Here is a 16060-nt window from a genome sequence, read left to right on the forward strand (position 1 = left end):
CTAGATCTGCAGAGCAGTAACCATTAAGGGAGAAAATAAAATTAGAGTAATTTTGGAAAAACTGCAAGCAGTTTTATTCTCTCTGGGTTAATCTGACAGAAAGTCAGACATCTGACATTTGCTGACAGAAAGAAACCTGGAAAGCAATAACGCTCTAAGTGATGTTACAGCAAACTGACCAGGTATCATGGTATCATACCACAATGTTTTTTATATGCCTCTGGAAGCCAGAAACTTTTCAACTGATGAGACACTCTGATTTTCTACTTCAACAATTAAAAATTCACTTCCTATATAAAGAAGTTGAGAGGCATACATAGCATGCTTTAACATGTCTATAGGAAAAGGAGAATATACTTTGAGTCACATAAAACTGGTATGTAACTGAGATAAAAGAGCAAAATTAAGGACTAAGAAATAAAAGTGGAAAAGACTCAGAAAATCCCCAGAACAAAATTTTACAGTGACCTGCATGTGGGTCAGCCACTGGCCCCATGTGGAACTCAGTACAGACTTCCGAGTGAGGATCAGGGCTATGAAATCCACTGGATCAGAATACCTTTGCATAAGAAGTGGCCATTTGGGATATTTTAATTTAGACTGAATAAAAACTAAAATAAATTTCTCAGATAAAGATACTACTTTGTGATGGGTGATAGACAAATGAATTAGAAGGGTGGTTTTTTTTTCCTTTCCTAAATTTTACATTTTTACATTAGGTTTTGCCACCCTTATTCTTTTCTAGACATCTGAATTTCAATTTCTGGAGAGAAGAAATAACAAACATATGTGTGTTTTAATCCTAAAATATTTATTCATATAATTAAGCAGGGGCTTCCTCATCTCAGACAATGTGGCAGCAGAATAATAAATAGAATATAAATTATAGTTCAGCTCTTGGGATTAGTGGATTCAGCTATGCAAATAAAAAATGAATTCACAACATCTGCTAAAGATTTGCATTACAATACTTTTGCATCATCTTACTTAAAGCTGACATTCCCATTCGATCTTGAAAAAGCAATGTAAAAATATATTTATTTAAGAAATTGGCAAAATTGACACATTAACTCAGAAAGATGCTAGCATCAAACACACCAGCAGCCTTATTACATGAACAGTTGCCTCTAACTCTGTAAATGTTTACATCTACCTCTAGATAGACAGGCCTTCTCCATAGCTAACTTACTCTTCATGCTTGCTCTTCATGTTTGCTCTCCACAAACGGGCGCACGGAGCAGTAAAATGCTTCACTGTATGCAGAATATATGGGCTGCAGAACTAATTTCACTTTCTTTATCAATCTGCTAATTTGATTCTGTGTACCAACACAGAGGTGTTATAGTACTGGTGTGCAATGAAGTTAGTTTCCCTTCTCCACAGAGGTAGCCATGTGAAGATAGGGTGTCAAAATTAAAAGTCCTCCTGAAAAACGAAAAGGTCTGAAATTACAGAAAATCAAAAGGTAGCCTTTTTTTTTTTTTTTTTTTTTTTTCCTTAAACAGAGACCAGGATAAAGGAATGCCTGGGAGCAGGAGTCAAAAGGTGACTGAACAGATGGGTAAATTGTTGCCCTTTCCTACCATAGAGAAAAACCGCACCTGGTGAGTCTAAGTCACAGCTCACTACTCAGGCTATAAGGAATTAGAAGGTGTCTTATACATCTCTTTCTTTAAAATCACACTACAAGGCAAGAATTTTGGTGATTATTATAGTATTGTGCACTTGGCCTCCAGGAAACTTGTTGCTGGGCCTCACCAGCAGGCCAACATTGAGTAGGTCAAGACAGAAAGTCATCCTTCAAGGGGCACAGGACAAGGTCATGATGCTGGTCTACAGATCTGCGGGCACAGTGGTGGGCATAATATTACGAGGGGGTGAAATGAAATGGTAGTGAGAGAAGGACATGCTTAGGTCCGGCTCCAGTCTCAGTGTTTCGAGGCCTGGAATCAGATGCCCGAAATAACTGCAAACGGGTTGTGTAAAGCAAAGTGAATTATGACTTCTTCTGAAAAATACACATGGCCTTTTCAGAAACGTGATGTGATAGAGTTGAAACACCACAGTGGGCTTACACACTTTCCCACTCGGCCTCCTGGAGGAATTGCTACTTCATTGGCTCATTGTTTGCCAAGAAAGCACTTCCCAGCTCATTTGGAAATACAGTGAGAGACATGTATTGCAGAAGCAAAAAGCAAAACCAGAGTGAAATAGAAAATTTGATATTAAAGGGAAATAGGATTGAATTTGATGTTCCACCTAGATGATGCTTTATTTCTTCCTTTCTTTTGTTTTTTTTTCCTCTTCTGTGCAACATTGACTCAGCCAAAGAGGAACAGAAATACATAAAATCCTTCCCACAATGCTCACTAGTAGCTCAGACAGGGATTATGGGGCAGGTTTTTAGGACCTACTTAAACCACACAGGCAAAATAGCTTCCCTGGAAGATCATCTCTCTCTCTCTACGCTCTTCTGTGGGAGCTTCTCTTGTGTCCTCTGAACCCTGTGAGCAGTATCAGTCTGGGTAACAGGGATTCTCCCAGCTCTGAAATGTACAATGGTTAGACAAACTGTACACAAGCAACATTTTTCAAAATAGACTAAGGCATACTGTATCAATACTCAACCAGATTCTGCTCTCATTTACTGTGGAGTACAGCAGAAGCCATTCTGCTAAAACTGATGGTGTTAAATTAATGGCACATTGGTCTAAGAAAAAAAGCAAAGATCCAGTGATTAAGATACATAAAAGGATTTTACATGCATGCTTGTATAGGATTTTCTGTTTGCTCTCAGATGTCACCAGTATTAACTGCCTACTATTATATAGTCTGACTAGGAAATCTAGCTTTAGGAAGTCTCATTCCAGGTTCTTCTGCTGAAGATTAAATGGTTGTAAAGAATATCAAGATGTGGCTAAGGAGAAACAGGGTGCCGTGAATGTCTGAGTTGAGTGGAAAGAATTTAACAGCTGCAGAACCACAGAAAGAAAAACCAGCAGGAGGGTCACAGTCGCTTTTGAGTGTGGGGCAGCTGGACTGCATTTATACAACTCCTATGAGCAGGAAAAAAAGCAGTCGAGCAACTAATTATATTTTTTCGAGGCACTGAAAGCACACAGTTATATTTAATTAATCAATGAATACAAAGGAATTATTTTTAAACTATACAGTAAAACTAATCTATCCATGTGACAATTTGCACCTTAATTAGATAATTCAAAGTTCTTGCATAGTACCATTAGCATAAACTAATGTGTTGCATGCTTACTTCTTTAAAATGTTTATTTTAAAGACAGGCTGTTTGTATTAATTTAAGAGGTCAATTATTTTAACAGGCATTTCCTTAAAAGGGTTTCAATGTATAAGGATTAGCGAAGATATGAGTGGCTGATAATATTTTCTTTTAAGAGGTTTATTTCTATGGCAGGCATTTAACTGAACTTCTTACTACTGTATATAAATCTATGTCCATTATCTTTGTCATTATGTGATGTCAGCAAATTATGAAGTACTCAATAATTATTTTCATTGAAACATCAAGGTTCAGAAATCATTTAATGTTATTAGCTGCTTGTTATAGGCACACAGAACTCAGTCTGCTTGTGAGATGTGGGTCAAGAACTTCCAATATTCTTATTTGTACACAAATATAATTTTATCTATTCTTATAATCCAGGCTTTTAGATGGACTCCAGTACTGTGGTTGGTATTTTAGTACTGTGTGGGAACATTTCGCCATGTTTAGAAAGAGCATAAGCTTTTAAATTCACAGATGTAAAATATGAATAGATATTATAAGGGTATAATAGAGTAACAGGGTTATTTAGTGATTTAATAAATGCTTAGTTAACCCTGAGGGATGAGAAATATCAAATGCTAGTGGAAACTGAATGTCAGTCCAGAGGTACCAAGGATGGCATTTAACTCTGGAAATGAAATAAACATTTTAAAACTTCACAGATCCTTCCTTAAGTTAAAATAAAGAAAACCACTGGAACTGCTAAAACAGTTTAGCCAGAATTATGTTTGTGTATGCCCAATAGATTTATCATTGCCTAACATATGAACCTAGCTAGGGAAGAAAAAAGGGCAGAAAAATACCTCGCATACCCATAGTAGTTGAGAGAGAACAATACCTTGAGATTCTCTTTGAAACAGCTTAAAAGCCAGGACATTTTCTATTGCACAAAACAATAAACTATAAGAAGCTCCACTAACTAAGTTTTACACATTCTATACTAAATGTAATATAAATAATGCTGGAAGATTACCCAGATTCCACACCAAACATTTGGAAGTTAGGAACTGCCAGACTTAAAACTGACCATGCCACCACCTTTATTTCCTTGTATCTGTCTATTTTATTACTTAATTACATCCCCCCACTCAAGGGACCCCTTTTCATGTCGATCCTGCAGAACTCTAAGTACACAACAGACATGAATAATTCATCTGACTTCAGTGGGATGACACAAGAGTTTATACCCATTTATAATCGCTGTAGCAAATGAGAGTTGCATTATAAAACTCAGAAGATGCCCAGCAAACAATGCTGATATTTATTTTTGCCTTCTAAATATAGAATAGATCTAGATGGCTGATCAACCACTGAAAACTCCAGTCAAAAAAGAAACTTTATTTTCTCTCATACTCATTTGTGCACTGTTGGTAAGGCCCAGAAACACCGCAGCTTTACCATTCTCACAGTCCAACTCTGTGACATGTAACATAAGGACTGATATTTTGAATGCACAATTCTACTTATTCCATGGGCTAGAGAACTAATGATACCATGGTATAACTTCAAAAGCTGCTTCTGTTTCAACTTCAAAATGTTGTTCTCTGGTTTTTGTTGGAGCCTGTTACAAACCATTAATTCTATTCCTTGCCATAGATGGGAGTTAGACTGAGACTGTGAAATACCTGCGAAAAATGGATAAATGTAAAATAAGTCAGATGAATCATATCCTAAAAATTACCATTTTTCTCCATGCACTATAAATTAAGTCCAAGCTAATGAGTTGAGCCATCATAGGTATCTAAAGTTATCTAGTATATTTCTTGTCTTTTGAGTATTACAGAGGACCTAAGGGGAAAAATAGAGAAAATAGGCCAAACAGCTACAAGGAAACACCTGGTGAGGCCACACCTGGAGTCCAGTGTCCAGTTCTGGGCTCCCCAGTTCAAGAGAGACAGGGAATTACTGGAGAGAGTCCAGTGTAGGGCTACAAAGATGATGAGGGGACTGGAGCATCTCTCTGATGAGGAAAGGCTGAGAGAGCTGGGTCTGTTTAGTCTAGAGAAGAGAAGACTGAGAGGGGATCTCATCAACACTTATAAATACCTAAAGGGTGGATGTCTAGAGGAAGGGGCCAGACTCTTTTCAGTGGTGCCCAGTGACAGGACAAGGGGCAATGGGCACACACGAGAACACAGGAAGTTCCATCTGAACATGAGAAAAAACTTCTTCACCTTGAGGGTGACAGAGCACTGGAACAGGCTGCCCAGAGAGGTTGTGGAGTCTCCTTCTCTGGAGATATTCAAAACCCGCCTGGACGCCATCCTGTGCAACCTGCTCTGGGTGATCCTGCTCTAGCAGAGGGGTTGGACTAGATGATTTCCAGAGGTCCCTTCCAACCCCTGCCCTTCTGTGATTCTGTGATTCTGCGATTCTGCGTGATTCTGTGAGATAGATTGCCATTTGATATAAATTGGTGTCATTACATCTACTTTAACGGAATATTGCTTTTTAACACCAGTCAGATTGCGTTTTGCTCTCCTTGCAAAGATTTAAGGTATCATGGCACATATCAATGCACTGCTCTACAAGAAGACTGATTATATTATTGTATAGCAGACAATAAAGCTAAAAGGACCAGTGTGATGACCTATCACTTTACAATCTACTCAGTATGTCATTCTAGCTAATGCCCTGCCTAACTTGTTCATGAGACTCTGAAATGTTTTGCTGCACTTTTTTAATTCACAAATGATATGTATTAAATATTATAACTGCCCTGCTTTCAAACGTAAAAAAGAGAGAAGAAAGAGAAAAAAAACCCCAAACAACCCACCACCAAAAAGCTTCTGGATAAAGGAAGTTGAGATATGCAATGATGAGTCCGACACAAGATCCACAAACATAAACAACACATCTGTGCTATACAGCATCAGCTAATAGCACATATTTGATCAAAAACTTACCGTAGTTATTAGTAATGGCTTTATGCCAGTTATAGAAGGACAGACATTATTTGACAAAGCAATGAAATCAGCATGAACATAAACTTTCCTGCCTGAGAAAAAAGGTATCTCTTCAGGATGACCTCCAAGCAAAGTCAATTGTCTGGATGAGTTGGTAACAATTAAGTGCTCTGAAGCCATTTTTGACCTAAGATCCACAATTAGAGCATTTCAGTATCAATGAACAGTGGCCTGAGTAGAACTGCAGATTTTGGGATCTGCAGTTAAGTGTAACTTCTAAGAGGAATTTCATCTAAGAGGAACTTCATACTGAAATCAGAGGAAAACCTGTAATTAAAATAGGCTTTGAACATAATTTTTTCACCCTCGTTGCTATGATTATCATAAGAATCCATTATCATTGTGTTCCATATCTTCCTTCCTAATATTTCCTATTAAAATGCATGTTTTGCCATCTTTTTAAGTTACTTTAAAACAAAAAAAAGTCATCAGAATGTTAACCCTTTTTAACATTCTATTTCCAAAACATTAAAATCTTAGAGATTCTTTATTTTTAATTGACTCTATACAGCTTACATGTTGTAATTTAGATATTTTAACATATTCAGTCCATAGAGGAGAATAAAATTAGCCACTGAAAAGAAGAAGGAGGGAGAAGAGGGAGAAGAGGTGTAGAAGGGAAAGAGGAAGAGGAAGAAGAAAAAGAAGGTGTTCTAATACTGTACCTCCAAACCTCTACATGACACTGTCTCACTAGTTAGCATAACTACTAAGAATCTAAGCTGCATGTCTGCATATAAATAGGTAAAACTAAAGACTACATTGACACACTTTAAGCCATTTTTAAAGAGAATTGGAAATTGTAAATCATAACATTCGAGTGACTTAGCTCTTCTCACAACAACACTGTAAGAGATGTCTCTACATACACCCTTAATGTTCTCTTTCACAGTATGAAATTTTCTCTGCTGTTCCTTGAGCAGCAACAGAAGGCAGGATGGGAGCTCCATGATGGAAAACACAAGGCTGAGTTGAAAGAGTTAAACACAGAAAAGACAGGCTGGAAACCTGAGAGACAGTAATGAAATTCCAAGACACACTCAAGAGGTGCAGAAACAAAGTCAAGGAGTAGTACACTAGGAGACAATTATTTGGGCTTTCTAAACATGTTTTTTTTCCTCAAAGAAATCCTGCAATTCTCATCAGCTAAGTGAAATTAGCTTATCAGTTCACGTAATCCACAGAGGTTATCCTGAGGTCCAGCAGCCCTGAAGGTTTGCTGCAAATGGCAGGGAAGGCTAACACAGATGTCTTATTTCAGGACCTGTGCAACTGGACCTTGCAGTCTCCATTGCTAAGCAGTGTCCCCGACACAAGAAATACATGCGATGTGTGAACCTCAATCTCTAAGGCAGTAGTTCATAAATTCTTCCTTGTCCAAGGAAACTAAAATGCAGGCAGAGCAAAGCACTGGGAACGGTTCAGCAATTTGGTGAACCACATTAAAGAAGAAAGAGAGAAGAAAAATTAATTTTAATTTCTAATCCAATTTACACAACACTAACGGTAGAGGAGTGTTTGTAGAGGAGGGTGCTACCAAAATGAGATTGTTCAGAATGAGTGAAACAGAGCACCTTACTGCTTCATTTTTTCCTGAACATGCCTGAAGACCTGTAGTCTTGTACTTCACTGAGTAAGAAATATAAGCCCACCTCATTACTCCAGATGGGTCCTTGATCACTATCATTATTTTTAAAAATTTATATTCCAAATGGTTTTTACGTGTCTTCCTTGAACACCAAGTGAGGTGAATGACATGAAGTTCAGCTGGGATCTATTTTATTAATTGATGCAAAGAGATTAGGTTTAGATATTAAGCTTGTACGACCAGGGTCTGTCTGTGCCCCAAAGAGTTTCTGAGCCCTGTTGTTGTACACTGGTAATAGAGTACACATAGATACTTTTTTGCCATTGCACCACATACCAAAAACATAACAAATTTAGCACTACTAAAGTGCTTTTTGTATATCTTGGGTGGAATTATCTTTATTTTAAATAAGATATTAAAATGCTAAATGCTGAGAAGAAACAGCCACCTGCAGACAGTTCCTACTTCCATGCTTATTTTACTGTTTTCTTTCTTCCAGGAAAAGGATATTTGATGATACTTTGTACTGTGCGTACAATTTGAGCTGCAAATTGGCAATTTTGAACTCTTCACAACATTGTTTGTGCCACTGCCTTGACTTAAAAGTAAAGCTAGAATTTCAAAATCTAGCCCAGTGAGAATGATTCTGAAGATATTAATGCAAAATATATAGGTAAACTTTTCCAGGAGTCTAAAATGCATGTTACTGAAAGCTTTCTATTTTAAAGATAAGGTAAAAACTGATTTCTGTCTCTCTACTCAAAGAGCTTTAGAAATTGAGCCAACACTGCAGACAAATTCAGCAGAAACACTGCAGCTGGAGTTGGCAAATCAGCTGAAATCACATATATCATTTCATAATTATATTGGTGCTGCCTGTTTTTACAGCATTTAATAGCATCTGACCTTATTAATTCCCATTTTTATTATATATTCATTGACAGTAACTGTCACAGCTTCCACTTAAGAACCAGAATTTCCACAAGATTTCTCTTCTGATCAACGAACTTTGGTGATTGAGGGGTTCACCTAGCAGCTGTCAACTTTTACTTTAATAATACAGAAGCAGAACCAGTAAATCCATAAAGGACAGCAATAGAAATAATGATTAAGCTCTGTAGCCCAGGAAGAAGTGCTCTTGCAAAATATGACCTTTCCTTAGCTACTGTCTTTCTTTAGCCATCGTAAGAGTTCAAATGTGACTCATAAATACATGCTACAGACCAGTCATATTAATCCCTAATTAGATATTAATAGAAATGTATTCAAATTCATCCAATTAAGAAAACAATGGTACTGTCTGTGTTACTGACAGAATATCCAGGTTTTCTGATATTCTATCCCTTCAGCACAAAGGCCCCTAATTCCAACATTCTGTCTTTTTATTAGCCAGCAAAAAAGAAAGGTTTTTAATTTTTTCTTTCTTTCTTTCTTTTTTTTTTTTTTTTTTTTTTTCTCTGACCACATTACCCATATGATAAGGAAGACCCTAAAAGTAAATGCACAGAAACTGCAGGGAGGGTGGACGAGGGTAGCAATTCACTACCTTTTGGCAATTCAAGTTGGGATCTGGGTCACAAATTGTCTTTGATTTTGCACAGCACTTTCAGACCTACCATTAATATCTTTTACTTCTCAAGCTAGGTAAGCCCGGGAGAACTGGATAGTACATTCAGCTCTAGAAAAATGAGATTTCCTTGCATCACTACTATAAAACACTTTGCAGCTGAGCTATGCCAAGCTGTGAACCACATAGCTGCATTAACTGAAACAGCCCATTGGAAGGACCCCAAGACATAAACTGAAGGTGAAAATCGTACAGAGGGTAAACCTCTCACAGGCATCCATCCGGGGATACATTTTGCTACCTCTAAGTCTTGTCATTCTTGGATTGATAGTTCATAGGGTCACACTTATCAACTATATTAGGGTAGCAGGATATCTTGTGTTTTATATCTGTAGGTCTATTTTTCCGCCTTTGGGGCCACACAGTCATATTGCTAGTTATCATGACTCAATTGGGAAGGCAACCCTCCCCTTAAAAAGAGAATATGTGTGAAAATCAAGACTCCTTACTAGTATTTAGTATTTACAAACAAGGGCATAACAGAGGTGACATAATAAAGCAAAAATGATTTATATTTCCATTTCTTACAAAACATACAAGAAAAAATTAAGGTGCAGGCAAATTTCATTATTCTCAGGTGCATCCATCATTGAGTTAAGAGAGGTAAACTATTTTTTCTTTCTCCCTCTGTATTTTCCTGTTGTCAGCTGTCAAGGTCTTTCTCCCCACAGCAATGGAGAGTATGTCCTTTGCCCCTTGGGGCAAGCCAGGGGGAGGCTAAACTTTTTTCAGCCAAGTAAGAACACTTGGTAAGAGCATTCATTTGTTTACAACTTCCTACAGTGAATAAAGAACAATTCCTTCATCTTTTTCTGTGTTTTGTTTCCTGATTTTTCTGCCCCCCACCTCCATATAAGCAGTATAATATTAAACAAATGCACTTATACTCTTATTTAAAAAGAGAAAAAAAAAAAGACCATCAACCTCATTCATTGTGATATAAGTTTGGGTTTTTTTATCCCTGGACTTCTGAGTATGATGGCTCCTTCTGGACATGAAAGTATCACGGAAAGTGGAGGCCCTATCTGCTGGTATATGTTTTGTACCCTGAGGCAATCAGCAAGCCTTCATTATCTTTCAGTTCCTATTCCTGCTCATAATCCTTCCTTAACTGTGAGGTTTTAATTAAGCATCTAACTATTCATCTCTTTATCTAGAGCAATAGATTTTCTGTGGGTTTTTTTTTTTCTTGGTGCCAGGGTAGCTCCGAATGGAGTCTGTTCACACACACCCCAGTATCATTGTGGCCTGTTGTGATCACTACTTGTAATAATTGACATTTTATATTTTACCTGCTTGTATGGTATTTGTACTGGCTTGGGATTGAGGGACCCTAAGTAAAAAATAAATGATGTCATTCTTTCTCTTTCTTGCAACTTGAAGAATAATAACCAAAACCTTAGAGAGAGGTTCAGACTCTTGTGCAGCATCCTGACTGTTCTACAAGAGGCAGCTCTTGGAAAGCCATCACACTCAGTCGCTCTGTGCCTGTGCTCAAAGTCTTCCCAAATGCATACCAGTGCAACCATTGCTGCCCACCTAGGAGCTGGAAATCACAGGGCATCCTGAACCACATAACGGAAGTAGAAGAGCCACAATGAAGGAAAAATAATCACAGAAATAGAACAGATACCAGTTTCCCAAGTATGAGAACACAAGAAAAACCAGTTTGACACCAAAGGAAATAAAAAATGAAAGGTGAGAAAGTCTACCAACTTCAGGTCTGTAAGCGTGTATGGAAATATGACAAAATCATTTCTCATTCCAATCAATGAATAGCTGGACAAGACCAGAGTTAGGCTGAAGAGCCAACAAAGCAAATCTACTTTACAAGAACATGGCCAGAACTAATTATCCTGTTTCCAAAACCATCTGTCCGGTCACTGACACAATATAGAGATGTAGTGCAAGTGATAGTTTTTTGTAAGACTTTCTGAAAAAGGTTGCTCATAATCGCTGAATTCAGTAATTCTTTACTCTTTCTTACCCATAGTCTATTGGCTAAAAAAAATAGAGTATCTAGAATTGACGGTACTTTTGAACTGCAATCTAATACTATCATTTCTGCTGAAAAATTTCATACTGTTCAGCCAATAACAGAACAAATAAATAGCCACATGCTTGCACTATTTGAAATGAAAAGAATTACCCAAATACACTGAATGTGAACATGAAGGTCATGGTGAGTAAAGTGAAGAATTCACATATTCTGCTGTTCAAAGTAAGATAAGCTTTGGCCTGTGTGACAGGAATGGCTCCTGTAAAAAGCCATGCAATGCTGATGGTTTCTTGCAGTATTGCTGGGACAGGAGCTCTGTGTTCCTATTTGTACATAAATCTAAAAATCAGTAGTGTCAAGAGATGTATGCAGAGTGATTATTGCTAACTTCTGAGTAGGTTCAACATATATTCATGGGGAATATTATGAAGTGGACTTCATTTTCAGTAATGCTATGCTAGCCCCACCACTGTTTAGTTTATTTTATGTATAATAATACAATTATTAGGACTTGGTGAAAATAGGTAAAAAGACAGGGACTCACAACCTATAAAGACAATTTATTGTGGAGAAAAAGGGAGAAAGATGGACAGTAAGAAAACTAGAACACTTTAATAGCATAAGTGAGAAAACTAGAACACTTTAATAGCATAAGTGTTGCTGGCATCATATTCTTGGGTTTTGTTGCTATTCTTGTTTTATTATCATTACTGCAAATAAATATTTATTGTGAGACACCAGATGTCCTCTAGACTTTAAGTAATAATTTGTCTTTGGGACGTACTTGAAGGAGTGGAGGAAAAGGTTTGAAATTATATTTGAATCTTCAAACATTCTTTTAGTAATATTTTTAAATAAAATTTCTCCAAAAAAGACAATGTGCCAGACTCATGCCTAGTACTGTTAGAGTGAACACACATAGGACCATTCTCTGGCACTGAACCCAGCTGAATAAAATGACCTTTGTACATATGGTTACTCTCTTTTTCCTTCCAAAAGAAAGCAGCTACCTCCACACTGCCCACCAAGAATGGTCCCAGGCCTGTGCTAACCCCCAACTTATATCTGGGAATTGCAGGGAGAAAAGCTAGGTGGCAGGGACCAAATCCCTGCCAGGAACCATTGTAAGGATTCAACAGTAGAAAGGATTGTGGCTTTGTGCTCATGTAATAGTCCTTTGACTATATTACTGTTCAATTCAGTAATATCGAAATGGCTATATAGAGATTAGATTGCTCCTCCACTTCTGCATACGAAAGCAGCCTGCTTGTCCAAATCTCCCATTATCAGCATCTTCTCTTCACCCAGCCTGCACTTCTGGATTCATCTGCAGGATGAATATTGTGGTAGGATAGAGATGGCTTACTTTTGAAACATGTAGGATTATAAACTCCTATACTTCTTCACTTGTTGAATATTTACAGAATTGCCAGAGAGAATATGATCCTGTCCAAGAAGTAATTTAACAACCACAATTTTTTGCAGGAAGACAACTGAAAGTTTAGATGTCTGTAAGCAGCTGATATTCCCATGCTGTTTTTCAGATGTAAAATAATATATAGGCCAGATCATGACTGCTCGACATATCAGTCAAGGAGTAGAGCGTGCAGAGAGGAGGAACATCTGCTGAGTGCATGAGGCTGCTAGCTGGATAAGATGGTGCTCTTTCTTTGCTGAAGCATTTGAGAATGTAAGTAAGTAAGTGAGCCAAAGCCCCCAAAACTGAATTTGGGATGGGGGAAAAGAGTTTGCCTTCACCTAGAAGCAGTGATGTATTTCTTTTTGTCTTTTCACGTTACTTCAAAATTTCACTCATTTCTAATGACAATAATAAAAATGGAGTTGTGGTATGAACATTAATAAATCACCCCACAGAAACAAATCCTAGCATATGGAATACAAATACTGAACCCAAGACACCTACACTAATAAACTTGAAAAAATAAGACTATTTCTCCTTCTGCTTTTTAATTACCTGGACACAACATGTATTTTATAAATTATTCAAATAGCATAAATTATAAAAATTAACTATCTTATGAAGTTATATTTTTAAATTGAGTACATTTTGCTGATGATATTTATAAATGTATTTCCACAAAGTTCATGATTCCTCCAATTAAAAAATAACAAGCCTACACCCCTCGCTGGCAGACATGATTTTTCTCTGAAGTCTGAAAGGCTCATCAGCAAAACAACACTGCAAGCACTACCAGAATATGACAGAAGACTTTGTACTGTAGGTAAGAAAAAGTTTTTATGAAACTTAAAAGAATTTACCTTGACAAGAAGTCTGTGAAAGAGAGACGTACTGGATATCCATGTCGTATGATTTTGACCATGTCTAGGACACCAATATACTGCAGTTGAGCAGACACATAAAAATTGTCAAAAGTATCTGGCAACTTGGAGTTATTAGGCTTTATACAATGAACAGAATGTGTCGTGCAGTTCTGCAGCTTCCCAATAATATCTGTGAGTGATTTCTGTGGGGAAAAAAAATCAGTTATCAATCATTATTGTGTAGCAAAGGCAATGGCTCAACACGTACACTCTTCCTAACTTTTTAACATCATTTTCTCAAAAGGCTTGATCTGGTCATGCAAGTGGCTTTCTTAAGCAGAAAACTTTTATTTCTTTTATTGTAAATTTCTGTCCAGAAGATGTTCACTAACCCTGAGCTGTATTGCCACAGTGGTTGGGCCCCCTCGTTCCAGTCTCTGGAGAAATGAAGATGTTCCTTTCTTTTTCAACAGCTGTGGGGGAGAAAAGCACACACACAACACCTTTACTTCAAGATGGGTAGTAAACCTTCATTTTCATTGTTACACATTTTACTAACAAAGGCAAGCATTTATACAAATAGTATGTCATAGACAATGATTTGAGTTTTGGAAAGAATTGGGAAAGTGGATAAATACCCTCAAGTATCTGTAGAGTCATGACTGGCAAGAAAGTTTTGATTTCAAAAGCAGCCGTATACCATTGGGAAGATAAAATACCTTTTCCAAATAACTGGGCAGAGCACTATGATCTGGAAGCAGAAGCAGCACTTGTGCATTTGGTATCCCATACAGTCTGCCTATAAGTAGCATACTTCTGTAACTCTCTGAAAAGGTTCCTTATGTCTTTGGCAGGTGCTTCAGTGAGTAAATGTAAGCATAGATCATTAAAAAAATTTTTTAAGGTGAACCAATAATATTAATATTAAAAAACCACCTTCTCTTTTCTTCCTGCACAAATGAATGCAGTTAACCTTTTTTTCTTTTCTTTTTTAACCCATTTTCACCCATTATAGTCATAAATTATCAATAACTTCATATCTCATTAGAACCAATGTTATCCTATACGTCAGAGTTGGGAGTGGGGAATAAATTTATTTTTTATTGTTCTACTTCCTCTGTTTGCGACTAAAATGGCAATAATAATCCTAAAAGCATTCCCAGAAACTAGGCATTTTTTGTTAAACTTTCTACAGGAAGGCTGGCAAAATTATTGCATTCTAGGATTTGGCCAAGCTCTTAGATTCAAACCTCTGTATCAATGACAGCCGTTTCACCTCTGACTTTTTTTCATTGCCTTTCTCCAATACACTTACCCAATAAAATTTCTGTTCTATCAAGTCAGCATGTTCTGGCCTACTCCTGTCTTTTTCCAGTTGCATCAAAAAAGTGTACATTTTCTCAGCTTGGCCCACTCAAGCCAAACTCCATTAAAAATATTGCAGTGCAAGCAATTCTCTACTCACTATGCTAAACTTTGGAGCTCTTTTTTATTTCAAGTCTCACTTACTAGGATGCAATAAGATTTTAAAGGCAAATTCATCTTCAACTTCAAAATAGAAAAGTAAAAGAGATCTGTTTGCTCCAGGTCTTCTCATAAAAAGAACCACTAGCATGCTTGAGGAATATAACTAAAATACAGTTTTCTCCACTTGACACATAATGCACTCATGCCTTCCTCCCAACAGATTGAGTCACTAGCTCAAGACTGTTTCCTGAGTTAGTGAAAGAGCCAGGAACAATGCTTTGGATGCTAAAGTTCCTTCCTGCTGTCCTGTGTTGCATACTTCTTCCCATGGGAAAGAAGTGTTTGGTTCAGAATAAGGGCGAGAAAAGAAATGAAACAAGGCAAAGACGAAAAATGAATTTAATTCAAACCTTCCAAACTTGGACATCTTCAGCTATGGGCTGAGGAACAAGACTATATAACCAAAACTATAATTCTCTGTTACCCTCTAATATACAGTTTTATGTTGGACAATCTTGTACATCTAATCTACAGAAAAAATTACATATATGTAATACTGTAATCTCTGTTAAGAAGCCAAAAGGATCTTATGGTGGATGCCTCATTCTCTTGCACCCTACAACGAGTAGAGTGGTGTGTTCAGAGAGGTAACACATCCTTATCTGTGGCAATAGGCTCCAAATCAATGAAAGAGTCATTTACACAAAGATCTGAAAATAGGTAGATACATGGCCGTATTCAGTCACATCTAATTATATAGCCTAGCAAATAGCTAGGACTGCAGACACCAAGCTGAAAGGAGAAGGCAATCACAACAAACTCCTGTCTG

At 37.2% G+C, this 16060-nt stretch overlaps 1 protein-coding gene across 3 annotated transcripts in view; it reads right to left on the reverse strand.

Moving 5' to 3' along the window:
• The window catches only part of MYO16 (myosin XVI), a 406643-nt gene that overhangs the window by 75869 nt on the left and 314714 nt on the right, over positions 1 to 16060 (reverse strand). For all 3 annotated transcript variants that reach the window (XM_075740353.1, XM_075740347.1, XM_075740336.1), the window contains 2 exons: positions 14157 to 14237; positions 13762 to 13967 (listed from right to left, as the gene is read on the reverse strand). In XM_075740353.1, coding sequence (XP_075596468.1) covers positions 13762 to 13967; positions 14157 to 14237 — 287 coding nt within the window. The remainder of the gene's footprint in view (positions 1 to 13761; positions 13968 to 14156; positions 14238 to 16060) is intronic.

Source organism: Balearica regulorum, chromosome 1 (assembly GCF_011004875.1).
Source record: "Balearica regulorum gibbericeps isolate bBalReg1 chromosome 1, bBalReg1.pri, whole genome shotgun sequence".
In the NCBI taxonomy this organism is placed as follows: domain Eukaryota; kingdom Metazoa; phylum Chordata; class Aves; order Gruiformes; family Gruidae; genus Balearica; species Balearica regulorum.